Source organism: Heterocephalus glaber, unplaced genomic scaffold, assembly GCF_053883595.1.
Source record: "Heterocephalus glaber isolate CG9 unplaced genomic scaffold, H.glaber_assembly_v1.0 deba00001745, whole genome shotgun sequence".
Classification (NCBI taxonomy): domain Eukaryota; kingdom Metazoa; phylum Chordata; class Mammalia; order Rodentia; family Bathyergidae; genus Heterocephalus; species Heterocephalus glaber.
In genome coordinates, this window is record NW_028258451.1 from 1,416,427 (window position 1) to 1,433,904 (window position 17,478).

Below are 17,478 nucleotides of genomic sequence, written 5' to 3' on the forward strand. Positions count from 1 at the left end.
AAGGGCGGGCTCAAAACAAACGGGCAGTTCCCATTGGCTGTCCAGGGAGGAGGCGGGGAGAAGCCTCTCATGACGTCATGACGCCGCGGTCAGGACGTAGAAGCCAAAGAAGACAAGAGCCTGCCGGGTAGCTGAGCGTTTTCGCGGCCGTAACGCTACCACCTTGGGTCGCTGCTGAGGAGTCCTGGAAACGGACAGACCTGGTTTGTGTGGGGATTGGCGGGCGGGGACGGCCTCTCCATTCGGTCCCGCGCCCAAGAGGCAGAGGCCTGCTCGGCCGTCGTTCCAACAGACTTCGCGCGGCTGTCGGCAGGGTGTGGCGGCCGGGCGGCCTCTGCGCCTGCGCGCTTATGTGGGCTCGCGCCCGACTCCAGCGCGCGCGTGCGCTGTCGTTTCCATCCTGCCTCTCAGAACTCGGTGGCGCGTAGCGCTTGCCTCCCCCAAGCCCCATTGACTTCCGGTTCGGCGGGCGGCCGTGTTGCCCCGGCGACGGCGACCAGGCAGAGCGTCCTCCTTCCCCTTCCTCGGGCCTGCGGGTCATTAGGTGCTTACCCGATCGTTGCCCTCTTGTCTGGTTCCTGTCCCCGTTCACCCCCAATCTTATTCCTATTTTCCTGCTTTGGGGCTCCCTCTCGGGTTCCCCCACTCCAAGGTCCTTTCCTCCACTCAAATTCTGCGCCCTCTTTAAGGTCTTTGTTTTTCTAGAGGTCTCCCCAGTTAAGGTTCCTGTTCTGTCCCGTCTTTGGCCACCTGTGCATTTCCGGGTTCTCCAGCAGTATTCATTCCTGCTTCTCAGCCCTTCCAGGAGTAGAGGCCCCTCAGCCCTAACCTTCTAAACGGTCTTTTTCTTTCAATACTCTCTATCCTATCCTTAATAATTCCGGAACAAGTCTGTTCTCTGCCTTTAGATTAGTGTTTTAAAATGAATCTCTGCTTTCTGAGAACTTATTTCTTCAAATGGAGACTCTCTCTTAAGCACCTGAACTTACCCCTCTTCTCAGAGGAACTTCCAGAAATCCCCCTATCAAATTTTCCTGCATTCACCAGTGTTCTCCCAGTTCCTCCCTCACAGTGCCCCAGAAGTGGCTTCCATCTTCCCAGGCTCTCAGCCTTAAGGGTTCTTGGAGACCTTGCTCACTGGAGCAGCCTCCTCCTGCTTCCTCTCAAATCCCTGTTGTCTGGAGTTATTTTTAGACCCCGTGTCCTAGAGGCCCCTTCCCCTTGCCTTTCACCCTCCCTTTCCCCTTGTGGATCTCAGACTTTTCTTTCCTTTGGAAAGCCCCTTTAAGCCTCCTGGTTTTCAAACCCTTGATTTTCCCCCTGTAGCATTGCAGGAAGGCCAGTGCTACATATTCATACTCTAGCCCCTTCATTCCACACCCAGAATTCTCTTCAGGTCTTTACCCCATTGGCTCTGATCTCAAAAGTCCCAATACCTCAAATACCACTTTTCGTCTGGCTTCTCATGAGTCCACCACATGTTCCCCTCTCCATGTTCCATGCTCCTTCCAGGGTTTCCCTAACTCATTCTCTTTCTCACAGACAGTGAAAAAGCAGTCTGGCTCCCCAGATCCACCCCAAGGTCCAGATGGCTGCCAATGTGGGTGACCAGCGTAACACAGATTGGTTAGTGGGGCTCGAGGGACAGAGGCTGGTGGGGCGGGAAAAAGAGCAAAATCCAATGACTCAGTGCTGTCCTTTGAGGAGGGCCTCATACAGACTGGAGAAAGAGGTGCAGCAGTCCTTCCCGGGGTGAGGCGCAAAGGGAGGGACATATTTGAGGTGTAGAGAGGGGCAGGTCTTCATCTGTGAGCTTTCCTGTTTTAGGGTTCACCTGTTTAGGGTTCCTGTATAGGGTTCACCTCAGAACTATGGTGATTCTTTCAAGCAACTATAACTAGTAAGCAGCTTCCAGCACTTAGTACCCAGTCATTTGCCTTTCTACTAATTCTTTATTTTCATACAGTGTGATGACTATAGGTGGTGGCAGCCAGTTCACTCATTCTTAAACTACTGAGGTCTGCTAGATGCTAGATCCCATGTTAAATTACATGAGCCACCCTTCGGTTTGTTTACTGCCTGCTGTAGGCCAGGCTCCAGGATAGGTCCTGTAAGTAGGCAGTCTCCTTATCTCTCATGGAGAGCTCTGGGCTTTTCTAAGCACAGTGTAATTAGAAAACTTAGGTTCAGATAGGTCAGGAGCTTAAATCTGAGGTTCGAGGCCCGGTGTCTGTTTCCTGCCACATTTCCACAGACTGACTTGATGTCCTCTCTGCAGGTCTTCGCAGTACAGCATGGTGGCTGGGGCTGGCAGAGAGAATGGCATGGAGACCCCCATGCATGAAAACCCTGAGTGGGAGAAAGCCCGCCAGGCCCTGGCCAGCATCAGCAAAGCAGGAGCTGCTGGCAGCTCAAAGGCCAGCAGCAATGGGCCTGTGGCCAGTGCACAAGTGAGGAGGCCACAAGGCCTGGGAACCCTGAATGGGGAAGGACTCGGCTTGGTTCTTCTCACTGGGATGGGTTGCTCTGAGGGATAGTGTTAAAAAGATGCTTTTCTGATCTGTAAGTTGGATGTAGGGTGGGGTCTTGTTCCTTGAGACACCAAGGGGGTGGTGTGGTCCTGAAGAGGGAGGCTGGGTCCCTTGTCCCTTGGGTGCCTGAGTCTGGTGGTCAGGGCAGTTCCCTCCCTCAGCAGTTATCCCTAGTGAAGCAACCTGCCTTCTGGGGAACGTGGTGCCAACAGCTGGGGGCCTCTGTTTCCACAGTATGTGTCTCAGGCAGAAGCCTCAGCTCTGCAGCAGCAGCAGTACTACCAGTGGTACCAGCAGTACAACTATGCCTATCCCTATAGCTACTACTATCCCATGGTGAGTGTCTGGCTGGAGGGCAGGGGACCTCTGCAGTCAGGGTGGGCTGGGGGAGTCGATGGGATGCACATAGTGGCCAGGCTGTTCAGAAACCCTTAAGTAGCTCGTAGCCCTTGAAGTCAATCCCAGGTTCCAGCAGGGCCCTGAGAGCCTCCAAGTCTGGTTCCGGCCCCTCCCCTCTTCATGCCCGTTCGTCATCGCTATGAGACTGTGACATCAGCATACGCCACGTCCACTCGTGCTTGGCTCTGCTGCAGCCGTCTCCTTCCTGTTGTGCCCACCATGGGGTCTCTGTTCAGATAGCGCGCCTTCAGGGGCTCTCTCCAGACAGAAGCCTCCCTGAGAGCAGTGTCCCCAGCTCTGTTCCTTTCCTTTGCCTTCTTCCTCTCATGTTACTTATTGCAGGGCATGTGTGTTTGTGGCTACAGCTGTGTGTGTATCTTCAGTGCAAGCTTCGTTGAAACTTAGTTTTGCCTTTTATTTCATTACTGTGGGGCTTAGAATTAGCACTTGATGAGTGTTTACTGAATAGAACTCTCTGATAGCTATCTTAGTGGATGAGGGTGGACATAGGTGCTTCCTTTTCATCAACACGAGGATTTGCTGTCTCTGGATACTGGAGAGCAAAGAGCCAGGGATCTGTAGCCTCGGGTTGTATACAGGTCTGAGCAGGCAGAAGAGGGCAAGGATGGCCTGCCACTAACCCCTCCCTGTGACTTTGGCAGAGCATGTACCAGAGCTATGGCTCCCCCTCCCAGTATGGGATGGCTGGCTCCTATGGCTCAGCCACCGCCCAGCAGCCTTCAGCACCCCAGCACCAAGGGACTCTGAACCAGGTAATGCTGTGCCCGGCTAGCTCCCAGTCAAGCTTGAGCAGGGGACATAGGTTTTGGGAGGCTAGCAGTGGGGAGTTGCCTGCATTATTTAAGCTACTTCACCAACCCCCCCTTTTTTTCTTCCTCACAAGCAGCTTCTGATCTGACAGTGAGGAGGACAAAGCATAGTTTTGTGGTTTTTTTGGTACCGGGGATTGAACTAAAGCATAGTTTTTGAAAGCAGGGTGGTGGGCTTGGGCAAGGTCAGGGGCTGCAGCATTTTGTAACATGGCAGTCTGTCTTGTTTTCCTCCAGCACGTGCACATACATGCACGCACGCATGCACACAAGCAGTCTGGCTTTGCATTTAAGTGCACTTGGAGGGATGTGGAGCACGGGGCTCAGAGACAGATAGACCTGGGGCTCAATTCCAGCTCTTTCATTCCCGAGTACTATCCTACAAGCCTTGTGACCTCTGCATTTCAGGCAACTCTCCGTGGGAGGCAGTGACCCAAGTGGGGTTTCTGGGTGCTCCTGGTCATGTGTCTGTGCTCAGGGCACCACTGGAGGGGTGTGCTGTCAGCACTGTCACTGGAGTGGAGTCAGACTGCAGTGTCAGATGCTGGCCATGCCATGTCCAAGCTGAGGCGTGGAAAGTTGCCGCTCTTGCTGAACCTTAGTCCTCTCAGCTGTGGAAAGGGTTGTGAAGTGTGGGAGGATGTGAGTGGTAGACTGGAAGGTTTGCAGAGCTGAGTGCTGAGTAACATAGTGGCGAGGCCAGGACTGGAACCATTTCCTCGCTCAGACCCGCTTCCCCTGCAGCCCCCGGTCCCCGGCATGGATGACAGCATGGCCTACCAGGCCTCTCCACAGCAGCTGCCCGCGGCCCAGCCCCCACAGCCGTCAAACCCCCCCCATGGGGCCCATGCTCTGAGCAGTGGCCCCCAGCCTGGGACAGCGCCCACCACGCAGCACAGCCAGGCGGGCCCCCCTGCAGGCCAGGCTTATGGCCCACATGCCTACCCCGAGCCTGCCAAGCCCAAGAAGGGCCAGCAGCTGTGGAACCGCATGAAGCGTGAGTAGGCAAGGCCTCCTGAGGCCCAGGGGCTGGGGCAGGACCCTCAGAGCTTCTGGGTGGGGATGCACAGGGTGTGTGGGGCCTAGGTGTTTCGGTCCTGACACATGGGGTAGGCTGCTGGGGGCTGCTCTCCCCAGGGCCCAAGTCCCTCACCCCTCTGCCCTTGGTGCTGTCATCCTGCTTGTTATCACCATGGTGCCCGAGATGAGTCTGGGAAGGGCCTGACCTCGGTCTTTGCTGTCCCCACAGCAGCCCCTGGGACCGGGGGTCTCAAGTTCAACATTCAGAAGCGGCCCTTTGCTGTCACCAACCAGAGCTTTGGCTCCAGCGCAGAGGGCCAGCACAGCAGCTTTGGCCCCCAGCCCAGCCTGGAGAAAGCCCAGAACCACAGGTGAGGGTCATCTGCTGTCCCTGCCCTGGCCCTGAACAGTGGTCCTGGGCAGTCTGTGCTGGCTTTGGGATCCTCCAGGCTCAGGCCCTTCTCTGCCCCCATAGTGGGCCTTCCCCCCGGGGGAACCTGTCTGGGAAGCCTGACGATTGGCCACAGGACATGAAGGAGTACGTGGAGCGCTGCTTCACAGCCTGTGAGTCAGAGGAAGATAAGGACCGGACGGAGAAGCTGCTCAAGGAGGTGCTGCAGGCTCGGCTGCAGGATGGCTCGGCCTACACCATCGACTGGAGCCGCGAGCCTCTGCCAGGGTCAGTTGGGGAAGCAGCAGGCGGGTGGTGCTGTGCAGGCCAGGCTGTGGGGTGTAGGGCTCCAGAGAGCAGGAGCCAGAGTGCTGGGGCCTCGGGTGTGGGGTCCTGGCCGGGACGCTTGCTGGGGTGCAGTGGGGCTGCGTGCGGGCTGGGTGGGCACGGGTTGCACGGTGGTTAAGAGCATCCCCGGCCACAGAGAACCTTGGGGTTGCTCCCTCTCCTGCACTGCAGCAGCCGAACCGCTGGGGTAAGTGCCTTTCCTTTCCCAGGTGGCGTGTCCTGGGGTGGCGGGGCCTGCAGTCCCGTGGTTCAGTGGCTGGATTGGTGATGCCCTGCCCTCCTGTATCCCCAGGCTGACCAGGGAGCCTGTGGCTGAGAGCCCCAAGAAGAAGCGGTGGGAGGCCCCTAGCAGCCTTCACCCTCCCAGGGGGGCAGGCTCAGTGACCAGGGGCGGGGGTGCCCAGTCCCAGCGAGGGACACCAGGGGCTGGGGGTGCTGGCCGAGCCCGGGGCAGCAGCTTCGCCAAGTTCGGCAACCGAAATGTCTTCATGAAGGACAACAGCTCTTCCTCCAGCACGGACTCCCGCTCCCGCTCCTCCTCCAGATCCCCCACACGCCACTTCCGGAGAAGGTGTGCCAACTTGGAAGGACTGGAGGGCGGGCAGGATGGGCTGCCTGAGACCTGACGCTCCCGCTTCCTTGTGCAGTGACTCCCACTCGGACTCCGATAGCTCCTACTCGGGGAACGAGTGTCACCCTGTGGCCCGCAGGAACCCGCCCCCCAAGGGCCGGGGTGGTCGAGGGGCCCACATGGACCGGGGCCGAGGCAGGGCACAGCGAGGGAAGAGGTGAGACTGGCTGGGGCTGCATCACGGGCTTGGGCGGGCGGGGTGGAGGCCTGGGCAGGTGGGCAGCTGGGCAGCTGGGCAGCTGGCCGAGGCCAGAGTGTGGCTGGAGACACCTCGGTCCTCATGCCCTCCGTCCTCACAGGCACGATCTGGCTCCTACCAAGCGCAGCCGCAAGAAGATGGCAGCGCTGGAGTGTGAGGACCCGGAGCGTGAGCTGAAGAAGCAGAAGCGAGCGGCCCGCTTCCAGCACGGGCATTCCCGCCGCCTGCGCCTTGAGCCCCTGGTGCTGCAGATGAGCAATCTGGACAGTGGTGGAGCTGACCCTGACTGGCAGGAGCTGCAGATCGTGGGCACCTGTCCAGACATCACCAAGCATTACCTGCGTCTCACCTGTGCCCCTGACCCTTCCACTGTGCGCCCCGTGGCAGTAAGTCCCAAGCAAGGCAGGTCCGCCCCGAGAGCTGCTGGACTAAGGCCTGGGGGGTCGCTGGGGAGGAGCAGCAGGGCCCCAGCACCCCAGTTCCTGGAGCCCTGTGCAGAGGGCGTGCAGCCTTAGCCTTGCCAAGGGACATTAAAGCCTTCCCAGGCACAGGCTCCTGGGCCGGGGCCATAGTGGGGTGATCACTGCTCCACGCCAGGGCAAAGGTGCAGCCTGCGTGTGGCAGGAAATGGTGTAGGGGACGCATGCGCCCTGGTGCCTTTGATTTTTATGGCAGCAGTGAGTCACTAAGCTGCTGTCTTAGTTGCTTTAGTTGTTACTGAGACAAAATACCTGACGCCCAAAATTAAGAGAAGAAAGGTTTATTTGGCTTGCACTTTGTAGAGGTTTCAGTCCATAGTCAGCTGGCTCCAAGGCAGGGTGGCGCGGCAGAGGAGTGCCCCAGAGAGGCAACAGCTCATGGCAGACGGAAGGAAGCAAAGCAAGCAAGGAACTTAGCGCCTTCTTTCTGTTCCTTTGTTACTCTGTCTAGGCTGCCAGGATTAGGGCTGTGCCAAACCAGTCAGTGGCCTGATTTAGTAATCCCTCACACTTAATCCCAGCATCGCACTCTAGATTCAGCCACCTCCGAAAAAGCCCCCCCTGTGACCGCCCAAGGCTTTAGGGTGACATCAGACACAGCCATAACACCTGCCTTCTGCGTTACCTCCCTTTTCAAGGACGCTGAGTGCTGGGAAAGAGAATGCTTCCGCTCGAGGAGCTGCCCTTGCCTGTTTTCCCATGAGTCTTGTTCCAATTCCTGCCAGGTTCTGAAGAAGTCTCTGTGCATGGTCAAATCCCACTGGAAGGAGAAGCAGGACTATGCCTTCGCCTGCGAGCAGATGAAGTCCATCCGGCAGGACCTGACGGTGAGGAGGACCCCGGGAAGGGCCCTGGGGTGGCGTCCTGGCTCCCTACCCCTGTGACTTCTGTGTCCCTGCCGCCCAGGTGCAAGGTGTCCGCACGGAGTTCACCGTGGAGGTGTATGAGACCCACGCCCGCATCGCCTTGGAGAAGGTGAGCGCGCCCGTGCAGGCCTCCCCGCCTCCTGTGGCCTCCGCACCTGTGCACCTGCCTGGGCCTCACCTGCTTTTCCTCCCCTCCCCACCTTCCTGCCCTCAGGGTGACCACGAAGAGTTCAACCAGTGCCAGACACAGCTCAAGTCTCTGTACGCAGAGAACTTGCCAGGCAATGTGGGCGAGTTTACTGCCTACCGGATCCTCTACTACATGTTCACCAAGAACTCAGGAGGTGCGAGGCCTGGGCCCTGGCACCGCCCCAGGGTGCCTAGGGTGGCACCCTGCCTACTGGCCTGTGTGTTTTGGGCGCAGACATCACCACGGAGCTGGCGTACCTCACACGGGAGCTGAAGGCAGACCCTTGTGTGGCCCATGCACTGGCACTGCGGGCAGCCTGGGCCCTGGGCAACTACCACCGCTTCTTCCGCCTCTACTGCCACGCACCCTGCATGTCTGGCTACCTCGTGGACAAGTTTGCAGACCGGGAGCGCAAGGCTGCCCTCAAGGCAATGATCAAAACGTATGTGGCACTTTGCTGTGGCCCTGCCACGCTTCTCACCCTCTCTGTGCTCCTGGAGGTCTTGGGCCTTCTGCCCGTGCTGGAGTCTCCTTCCACCCTCCATACTCCCTCACTCTCCTCAGTTCCTCCTCCCCTGCTCTGATCTCTCCCCCCTTACTCATTGCTCCTGTCCCTTCCCCTCTGCCTCTCTTCCTCCTGTTCATGTCAGCCTGGATCTGGCGGAGCAGGGCTTGGGGCACCCTGCAGGCCTCTGCCTGCCTGGTGCAGCTCCTCAGTGCTCCCATACTAGAGACAAACTAGGAAGGAGGGGCCCTGCCCTTGTGGCTCTGGTCCCAAGACCAGGCCCAGTTCCCATTCAGCTCCGTTGGGAGTGGCAGAAATGCCGAGGGACTGTGTGACAGGGACCAGCCAGGCCCTCAATGACTGAGTGCATCCTTTACCCACGCCCCCTGGCTGTGGTGGCCCCTCATCATTTGTGGGGTGGAAATGCCTGCGGGGGACCACAGCGTCAGGAGAAGGGTTTGCCTTTTGGGCTGAGGGATGCTGCAGGAACCCAGCCCCCGGGGCAGCCCGCAGCAGCCTTCTGGCCCCAAGCCTTAGTTATTGTGGTGTTGGTCAGGCTGAGAAGTCCTGGCGCAGGGGGTTCCCTGGGCCCCAGGAACCTCTGTCAAAGGGGGTTAGGGAGCCCTGGGGTGGTTGGTGGCTAAGGAGGGGCCACGCGCCCGAAGGTTAAGGAGCTGGGCTGTAGTTCCTGTCAGACAGGGAGAGGCCGGGCCGGGCTGGGCCGGGCTGGGGCCGGGGCAGGGGCAGGGGCAGAAGAGCACGGGGACACAGTGACCCCTGGCTGGGGAGGGAGGAGACAGGCCTCACAGCTGCTGCCTGTGACGTGCAGCCCTCAGGCACCTGGCTGGGCAGCAGTCATTTCTCCGCCCCTTTATGTATGCCTGGCCGTGGGCCGTGGCACAGCTGTGAATGGCCATCGCTGACCTCACTTCCTCAGCTCTCCTCCCTGTGAGGTTGGCATGGCCTGTGACAGACAAGACCCCCTTAGATCCCAGAGCCCTGTGGGTGCAGGCGTGGGAAGCTGCCCCGGTAGCAGAAAAGAGGCACCAGGGTCCTGCGACATGTGGCCACTCAGTGCTGTTCCAAGGAGAGGTGCCCCTTCACAGCCTGTAGCGAGGGTCCCCGGTCAGCAGGACGCTGTTCAGACAGCTGTTGGCTGCGCACTCCCTAACGGCGCTGCTCACACCTGTGCCCTGGGGCACTTTGACCCCAGGCAGGCCGCTGGCCCTGGCCTTCTCTGCCCACGCTGCTCCCTCGGGGTGGTCTGGCTCCAGCCCCTCCACTCCTGTTCCCTCTCCTTTCTGGACAGGTAAGTGTGGGTGAGGGGCGGTACAGCTGGGGACTGGGGCCACCAGCCCTACCCCGGGCCCCCCAAGCCCTGAGGGGTGTGGCCGGGAGGCGGGGCGGCCCGCAGGGCCCATGCTGAGGAAGCGCTGTGGCTGCCCGCGGGGGCGCCTCTCCCTGCTCCTGCTCGGGGCCCTGCCCACACGCCCGCCTCATCGCTCTCTCCTCTTGTCTCCGTAGCTTCCGCCCAGCGCTGCCCGTCTCCTACCTGCAGGCCGAGCTGGCCTTCGAGGGCGAGGCTGCCTGCCGGGCCTTCCTAGAGCCCCTGGGCCTGGCCTACACGGGCCCCGACAGCTCCAGCATCGACTGCCGCCTCAGCCTGGCGCAGCTGCCAGCCTTCTGAGCACCCAGCGAGCCCGGGGGGCCGGGGACTGCAGTCCCCAGCGCCGCCTTGCAGATTTTTTGAGCCATGGACTTGGGTTGTAAATTAAATTTGGGGGAGTGGGCTCCAGGAAGAGCCAGTCCCTGCCCCGTTTCCCACCGGGGAGTCTGTACAGAGATTTTTCTACATTTTTATTTTTTGCCTCAGAGGGGTGCGTGGGTGGAGGCGGGCGGCAGAGGGTGGGGTCTGCAGGCCGTGTCCACCGGTACCTCCACTAATGCTGTCTCAGTGTTTTCTCTCTCTCTCTCTCGAGCTTGTACTGCGGCACCGACCCGGCGCGCTGGCCCGTCCGCTGCGGGGCCGGCGGACAGAAGAGGGGCGTGCAGCCCACGCCCGCCGCCCCGGGTGCCCGCCCGCCGTCCAGCCCGCGCCCGTCGCCCGGCCTCTTCACAGACTCTTGTTGCGCAGCCCTCCGGGGCCTCAGTTTGGGGTGAGGGGAGCTGCGTAGAGACTGTGCCGCGCCCTCGGCCCCCCACCCCGGAAGCGCCAATGCCGCCGCCGCCAGACGAGCGCTGCCATGCCACCCTGAGGATGCCGGAGGCCAGCGCGGGACGCAGCCGGGCCACGCCGCTCAAGTTGTACTAAGTTGTCTCCGTGTCCCCTCCTCCCCGCCCCAATGTTTCTTCCGGTTTCCCCTTCCCTCCCGCCTCCGCTCCCCAGCCCTCCCTGGTTCAGCACAGGTAAAACGGTCACCTTTCCTCCCTCCCCGCCTCATGGATCACCAGCTCACGTCATGTTTCCTTCTCTTTTCTTTGTGTGTGTGTTTATTTAAGTTATTTCTCCTTCCTCCCCCTTTCTTTTCGGTCCTTCCTCCCTCTTCTGCCATGTAACTGGAGGATGTGCTGAGTTCGCCAACCGCTGGACTGTCAGGCTTCCTTTCCAGGCGTCCCTCCTCTGCCTCCCTCCCTCCCCTCCCGCCTTCCTTCATTCTTTCCTTGGAGCTCTGACACCATTTGGAAGCTTGCGAGAAGCCAAAATTAAAGAGAGAGAGAGCGCGCTCGCCTCGTCCTTTCTGCCCCGCCGGTCTGCGGTGCCTGGTGCATCTGGCCTGTCGCCCCAGGGGCCCTTCCCTTCGGCTGGGTCCCCCGGCTCCTCACTGGCAGGACCCAGGCTTGGGGAGGCAGACTGGGGAACCGCAGGGCACCTGGCCAGGGTGGATGGGGGTGCTGCTCCGCGGTCGGCCTCCTGCTCAGCTCTAGAGCCACGCCTTGCAGTGTGGGGGTCGGTGGGGCGCAGAGCACATGGGGACTCAAGGGTACAAGGTCCTGGAGGGCGTGTCTCAGTGCTGCAGCCGCTGCCACCTCCCCAGGCCGGCCAGCCGCAGCAGCGCCAGGAACTCTGAGCAGGCCGGCGGCACTTCCGCCTGTAGGCTGGGCTCAGTCACCATGAGGGCCACTAAGTGCGTGGGGTCCTTCTGGCCTGGGCCTAGGCTCCCGGACCCCACTAGGCTTCCACCTCCCCGCGGGCCTCCGCGCCGCCGCACTCGTTCGAGACTCCCCTTGGGGGCTTCGTCCCAGCATCAGTCCGCGGGGTCGGCTCCCTCGTCCCGCAGCTGCGTTCCGGGGTCGTCGTCCTGCTTCTCTACTCCAGGCTCGGGGTCCTCGGGGTCGGCCGGCTCCGAGCTCCCCGCGGCGTCCTCGCTGTCTAGCAAGTCCAGGATGGTGGGTCCGCGGCCGGCCGCCGAGCCAGAGCCGAAGACCAGGTCTGTTCGCGAGGCGCGGTCCCACACTAGGCGGCCGCGGCAGCGGAAGTAGCGCACGCGGTGCTGCGGCACGGCCAGCACGCCCGGGCCCAGCGCCGCCAGCGGCTGGTCCCAGCAGAAGGCGCTGAACGGCTCCTTGCGCACGCCCAGGAAGCGGTCGGCGTAGCCCACCGAGAAGTCGGCGGGGTCCAGGCGCGGGTCCCAGAGGATGCGCTGGATGACGGCTGCGGCCGTGCGCAGGGGCGGCTTTTTGGCCCCCACCTCTGGCTGCGCCGGGCGGACGGGCGGCACGGGAGCTCCGGAGTGGGGCTGGCGGCAGCGGCCCTCCCGGAAGAGGCAGGCCGGGGGTGCCTCGGGCCGCAGCACTGGCTCCCCTTCCGTCGCTGTGGGTGTCGAGGGCAGTCCTGCCGGGACGGCGCTGGGGCCTGGGGACACCTCGGCCATGGAGGCGGCAGCACCCACACTGGCCGGGACCTCGGGTGGCATCACGGCCGTGCTCTGGCCCCACCCTGCACATTGATTTGCTTACACGGCCTTCCCAGACTCCGCGCCGGCCCCGCCCCGGCTGCTGATTTGAATTCGCCGGCCCTCGAGCCTGCGGCCACACCCACCCCGGCTGATCTACAGGCGCCCGATCCGGGCCGCCGTGGGAAGCGGATCGGGCCCTCCCCAGCCCGCGGTATTTTCCGGTGCGCCGCTGCCTCTTCGGGCCCTAAAGAGCTTGGACGCCCGTGGGTCAGGGGGAACTTTCAGCCCCGAGTAGGGACGCTGCCGGCGCCGCCGACCCACGGTAGGGTCAAGGGGCTCCCCCCGCCGGGGCTGAAGGGCGGCACCACGCTGTGGAGGGCCTCGTGGCTCCCCGCTCTGTCCTCGCAAGGCTGAGCGGGACTCAGCCGCACCTCCCTGGTCTCCCGCCCGCCCCTCGCATCCAGTGAGCAGACGGAGCCTGGCGCAGACCTCGGCCGTTTATGTCACCCAGGCGGGGCGGGCGCTACAGGCCGAGCCCGCGGTCCAGCTCCAGGCGGGCGTCGGGGCGGCTGCGGGGGCCCCGGCGGGGCTGCGTCCCAGGGCGTGCGTCTGCTTCCGGCTGGGCAGCCGCTCCCGCGCGCCCCGCATCCATGACGCCCAGCACGGCGTCCAGCATGGAGGGGCCCAGGTCCAGGTGGAAGGACAGCAGCGGGTCTGGGGGCGCCGCGGGCGGGGGCGGCGGGGTCCCCGCGGGCTTCGAGTGGGGCTCGGCGGCGGGCGGCGCGGCCCCGTGGCGGCTCAGGAAGGAGGTGTCCCCGAAGGTGTCGCCGCCGCGCCCCACGTGCAGCGTGTGCCGGAAGTCACCGAGCGGCGCCGAGATGGACAGCGCACCGCCTCTTGGGCTGCGCTTCTTGGGCTGCGCTGGGCCCGGCTGCTTCAGCACCGGCATCTGCGGGGGGAGGGGGGTCAGTGCAAGCTGCGGAGCTGGGCGGATCATTTCCACTTTGCAGGTGGGAAACTGAGGCTTTGTGAGGTGACGGGGTCACGGCTGCTGGGCTCAAATATCAGATGTCGACCCAGGCCTGCCTGGCTCCCGCATGCCCTCGGCGCCATCCTGAGCACCCTGAGCCTGCAGGCGTGGCAGCAGGAAACACCCTCCACAAACCGCAGGGCGCTTCCCCACCTGTCTGAGAAGACTCCAGCCGGCGACTTCCAGGAACCACAATGAAGACGGCAGTGCAGGGACAGCTCCTCAGTGTCCACAGGTCCTAATCCGGGCCAGCCTGGAGAGCCCAGTGTGGGCGTCTGGGGTGGCCCCAGGGATCCGTATGTTTCCACATCTAGTTACCCGGTTTTGAGAGACCATGACCTAACAGTACAACTTCTCATATTTTGTGAAAACATTAATACCAATTCCCCTACAATAAAAAAAGGGCAAGAATGGTATCCAGGCGAAGCTGGAAGTTGTGAATTGTAAACTAAGTGGCTAGTGCCACGCAGCTGCCCTGGGTTGGATGGTAAATAGAAACGCATCTGCCCATGTCCTGGGACCCCGCGGTTTCTGTGGAACAACTTTTTTTTTTTTTTTCATTATTTTCACTTGGTTATTTATTTATTTTGGTACCGGGGATCAAACTCGGGATCTTGCATTTTCGAGGCAGGCAGCAGAACCACTGAGGTAAATCCCCGGCCCACCACTGTTATGATGAGAACATTCTATGCCAATAGAATAGCTGGCCCTTTGCCAGCTAGATGAGTTGGGGTCAGCCCATTTGTTTTCCTCTGTAAAGTGGATAAAATAACACCACCTCCCTTACAGAACGCACAGAAGAGTTCCACTGAAGCTCCCTGGGAGGTGTAGGAGGTGATGTGGACAGAAAGCCAAATGGTTAGCAGTAGTTTAGGTGGGTGTGTTCTGAGGACTGCCCCACAAGCACCTCTCCCCCGAACCCTGGGAAAACCAGTCTTAATTTGCCACTAATGCATTTTTTTTGGAGACTTCTCTAACCTTAACTTGGACAAGTAAACATAGCTTATTGTACCCTAACACAACCATCACTTCCACCTTCTCCATAACAGAAACAAGCATTTTATGAAACAAGACCCTTCCAAGTCTTGCTTTGTGTCCTGCTCCCCAGGTGGTAGGCTGTCTGATATTTTCTGTTCTACTCTATTTTTAAATGCTGAACTGGATTCATTCATGAATCTTGATTCAGGTTAAGATCAGAAGCCCCACCAGATGCCAGCGGGGCCCTACCCTCAGCGCTTGACCCGAAGTAGACCACAGGAAAAGGGCAGCACGTGGAAAGCCAGGTGTGGGTCTGGCTCTGCCCGTGCTGCATAGATTTAAGCAGTCTCCTCAACCTTTCTGGCCTCATTTCTGACTGCATCTGGAAAACAGCAACACTAATACATTTCTGAGTCTTTGTGGTAAGAATTGGGGCACTGTAGCGCTGTGCCCAGCAAACACAGTATTTAATAAGCAGAGGCTCCCTCTGGATGTTCCTTCTCTGACATGGGGCTGTCACCTCTCCTGGGCCCTGCCCTACCTGGGCTCACTACTTCTGTCCTGGCGTTGCAGACAGGCCCCTGTCACTGCTGGTTCTGACATCATGTCCCTGGGGTCAAATTCTGTCCCTTCCTCCCTGTGGGGCCCTGAACCAGCTTCCTCACCTGATCCCTCGTTTACCTCTGTGAACCAAGAGTCAGAACTCCTGCTCGGAAGGGGAAGGAGGCATAACAGAGAATCTTCAGCACATGCAGACGAACACACTTAACCCCCGGGCGACCCAGAGAGGGGGAAACTACAGCTCTGCTGTCTGATCTAGGGATGTGTTCGGGCTGCAGTGCCAGAGGGGTGCAGTGACTTGCCCTGGGTCACACCGGAGCCAGCGCTGAGGAGCGGTTTGGCACCTGCCCAGGCAGATTAAGTCTGAAGTCTAAGGCTGATACTGTGTTGCTTGTGGCTGCTTCTAGGAGAGGGTGCGCAGCCAAGTTGAAAAAATGACATTTGGATTTGACATAAAGCCCAGCAAGCCAGGCCTGGTGGCACACGCCTGTGATCCCAAAACTCTGGAGGCTGAGGCAGGAGAATCACTGTGAGTTCAAGCCCAGCCTGGACTAGCTAGTGAGACCTTGTCTCCAACAAAACAAAACAAAACAAGTCCAGGGATTTCCTTGCATCCTGAATTGTCATTTCTTTTCCATTGCAGATGAGCAAATATGAGTAAGACAGAGCTTCTGAATGCAGCCTCTCTCCCGGCCAGTTCTGAGGCCCTGGGCAAGTCACTCCCTGCTCCCCAGGGTGTCCCCGGGGAAACAGCTCGAATCTCCCTCCACCAGGGTTGCTGGGCTTCATTCAGTGAGGTCACTCTTGGAAAAAGCTCATCACCAGCGGGCCCTGGACAGAGGGGCTGTGGTTCTGGGCCAACATAAAAGCTGCAGAGACAGCAAACGGGGCCTGCGCCCTGGCTCCAAGCGGAGACCAGCCCCGGCCCTGCCCGGCCCACCCTCCTTTTCCTGCCCGGGCAAGGCCGGCTCCAGCTCCAGCCACAGGGCTAGGGGCACAGCTGGTTTGCCGCTGTGCTGTGGCCCCAGCCTGGGTGGAAATACTGGCCACTGCAGACTGGCCCGGCTGGTTCTGAAACCCTGGAGAGGGGCAAGGCTGCCGGCAAGCACAGGCTGGTGACTCCGGGCCACAGGGCTGGGAGTTCACGGCCGCTGCTGGCCCCTGATGCTCATTCCTCCCCCTGGATCCAGGACCCCTGCCCACCTCCGACCCTCACCTCGAGGTTCTCACAGCCTGAGGGTGCTTGGTCCTCCTTGAGCCGGGGATCAGAGTCCACCTTCGCCTGCCTGCTAACCCGCCCACTTGCCCTTCTTCCTCCTTCCTCCTGGCTGGCAGATCTCACCTGGCAATGAGGTGTCAAGTCGCTCCGGGAGGGGGTGAGGGGCCCAGGCATCCACCCTCAGGGCCACTGCCTCAGACCACCTCCTGCCTCTCAGTTCCCAGGACTCCTAGCTCCCACCCTTCTCCCTCAGGCCCAGGGGTCCGGGCCCAGCCTCCTCCCTCAGGCCCGGGAGTCCTGGTGCCACCCGTGACAGTGACAGAACCTTCCCTACCTGCACCCGGGAGTGTCAGCCCCTCTCAGGGGCCATGGTGGAGCCCAAGCAGGAGTGGAGTCCTGCTGTTTGTTGTCCAGCAGCAGAGAAACTTAAGCCACAGGCCCCACCCAGGCCTCCTTATCCCCAAAACATTGGCCTTTAGGACTTGAAGGACTAGAAAGCAGCGGTGGCAAAGCTGAGGCTCCTCTTGCTGACCAGGGCAGGAGGAGCCGGGACTGGGCGTGAGGAGAGCAGAGGGAGGAGGAGCAATGGGGCAGCCCCTTCCCAGCCCCCCTCCCTGCCCAGCTTGGAATTTCCTGAAACGGGGGAAGTCTGGCTGTGTAGAAGAGTAATTTCTTCCAGATTGCAGCCGCTGCTGGGGGAGTGTGGTGGGAGCGAGCGAGCGAGCGAGCGAGAGAGAGAGAGAGAGAGAGAGAGAGAGAGAGAGAGAGAGACTCCCAGCAGTGATAGGTGAGGAACAGCCCAGGCCTCGTGTGAGGAGGACCCCACTCAGGGTCCCTCCCTGAGCCACCCGTCCGTAGAAGTCATCAGGTCACTGAACACCTGTGCCATGGTGGAAGCGCAGTGAGATTCCGGTGTCAGTAAGGTCCTTCCAGGGCCTGAGAGAGGCTGTGCTGGAACCAGGGTCAGGGCAGGGAGTGGGGCCTGGGGCCTGGGGCCTGGGTCAGGGACAGCTGGGTGGTGGCTGGGGCTTCGGGTTGGAGAGGAGTGGGCCCGAGAGAGCAAGGACGCGCCCTTGGGCCGCGTGGGGAAGGGGGGTGGGTGCTTCCGGGGCCTGGGGGGAGGAGGGGCCTCAGGAGAAGGCAGGAAGCCGGAGGAGTGCAGGGCGGAGCCAGGCTGGAGTTTGCTGGAGGGCAGCTGGGAGCCTAGATGGGACTCGACTAGATGCCCCAAGTCAGGGGCAGGTGTTAGAAGGGTCCCTTTGGGTTCTGCATGGGGGAGGGGCCGGAGCTCAGAATCCCGAGCAAAACTCAAGGGGGCGGAGTGCTCACCAGAAAGTCAGAAATAGTGATAAATACTATGCCTGAATTAAAGACTTCTATCAAATATGTTTTATTGATATAAATT

General features: G+C 60.7%; 3 protein-coding genes across 17 annotated transcripts; 1 reads left to right on the forward strand and 2 right to left on the reverse strand.

Annotated features, from left to right (window-relative positions):
- Positions 1-41: 41 nt before the first annotated feature.
- On the forward strand, positions 42-11,112 carry Leng8 (leukocyte receptor cluster member 8). 4 transcript variants are annotated; one of them, XM_021246122.2, is made up of 17 exons: positions 42-203; positions 1,543-1,626; positions 2,279-2,450; positions 2,766-2,867; positions 3,593-3,703; positions 4,505-4,757; positions 5,010-5,151; positions 5,256-5,459; positions 5,656-5,706; positions 5,812-6,090; positions 6,167-6,307; positions 6,450-6,735; positions 7,554-7,655; positions 7,735-7,803; positions 7,909-8,038; positions 8,119-8,326; positions 9,914-11,112. In XM_021246122.2, exons 2-17 carry the CDS (start codon positions 1,589-1,591, stop codon positions 10,074-10,076), a joined length of 2,451 nt encoding a protein of 816 aa, XP_021101781.1. In that variant the 5' UTR covers positions 42-203; positions 1,543-1,588; the 3' UTR covers positions 10,077-11,112. The 4 variants fall into 4 exon arrangements, with proteins under 4 accessions (XP_021101781.1, XP_021101784.1, XP_087057094.1 ...); XM_021246125.2 differs by having other exon boundaries at positions 5,691-5,706; positions 6,014-6,090; XM_087200968.1 differs by having other exon boundaries at positions 5,013-5,151.
- On the reverse strand, positions 10,852-12,739 carry Leng9 (leukocyte receptor cluster member 9). The gene is given in 2 exon segments (XM_004866699.4): positions 10,852-11,427; positions 11,430-12,739. Coding segments are annotated over 2 exon segments (1,209 nt in total). The 5' UTR covers positions 12,304-12,739; the 3' UTR covers positions 10,852-11,092.
- A 25-nt stretch (positions 12,740-12,764) lies between these two features.
- On the reverse strand, positions 12,765-17,175 carry Cdc42ep5 (CDC42 effector protein 5). 12 transcript variants are annotated; one of them, XM_021246163.2, is made up of 4 exons: positions 16,408-17,175; positions 16,071-16,196; positions 13,469-13,625; positions 12,765-13,234 (listed from the first exon to the last, which is right to left on the reverse strand). In XM_021246163.2, exon 4 carries the CDS (start codon positions 13,232-13,234, stop codon positions 12,809-12,811), a length of 426 nt encoding a protein of 141 aa, XP_021101822.1. In that variant the 5' UTR covers positions 13,469-13,625; positions 16,071-16,196; positions 16,408-17,175; the 3' UTR covers positions 12,765-12,808. The 12 variants fall into 12 exon arrangements, with proteins under 12 accessions (XP_021101822.1, XP_004866746.2, XP_021101823.1 ...); XM_004866689.4 differs by lacking the exon at positions 13,469-13,625 and having other exon boundaries at positions 16,954-17,175; XM_021246164.2 differs by lacking the exon at positions 16,071-16,196.
- Positions 17,176-17,478: the final 303 nt, after the last annotated feature.

Bases quoted from the DNA above. Each gene is read 5' to 3' on its own strand.
- Leng8 (XM_021246122.2), top strand. From the start codon at position 1,589: ATGGCTGCCAATGTGGGTGACCAGCGTAACACAGATTG. The intron at 4,758-5,009 runs GTGAGTAGGCAA...CTGTCCCCACAG, and splicing joins GCTGTGGAACCGCATGAAGC to CAGCCCCTGGGACCGGGGGT. The intron at 6,091-6,166 runs GTGTGCCAACTT...TTCCTTGTGCAG, and splicing joins ACACGCCACTTCCGGAGAAG to TGACTCCCACTCGGACTCCG.
- Cdc42ep5 (XM_087201056.1), bottom strand. From the start codon at position 16,247: ATGCCTGGGCCCCTCACCCCCTCCCGGAGCGACTTGACACCTCATTGC. The intron at 13,235-16,070 runs GTGAGGGTCGGA...CTCCCCCCGCAG, and splicing joins CAGGCTGTGAGAACCTCGAG to ATGCCGGTGCTGAAGCAGCC.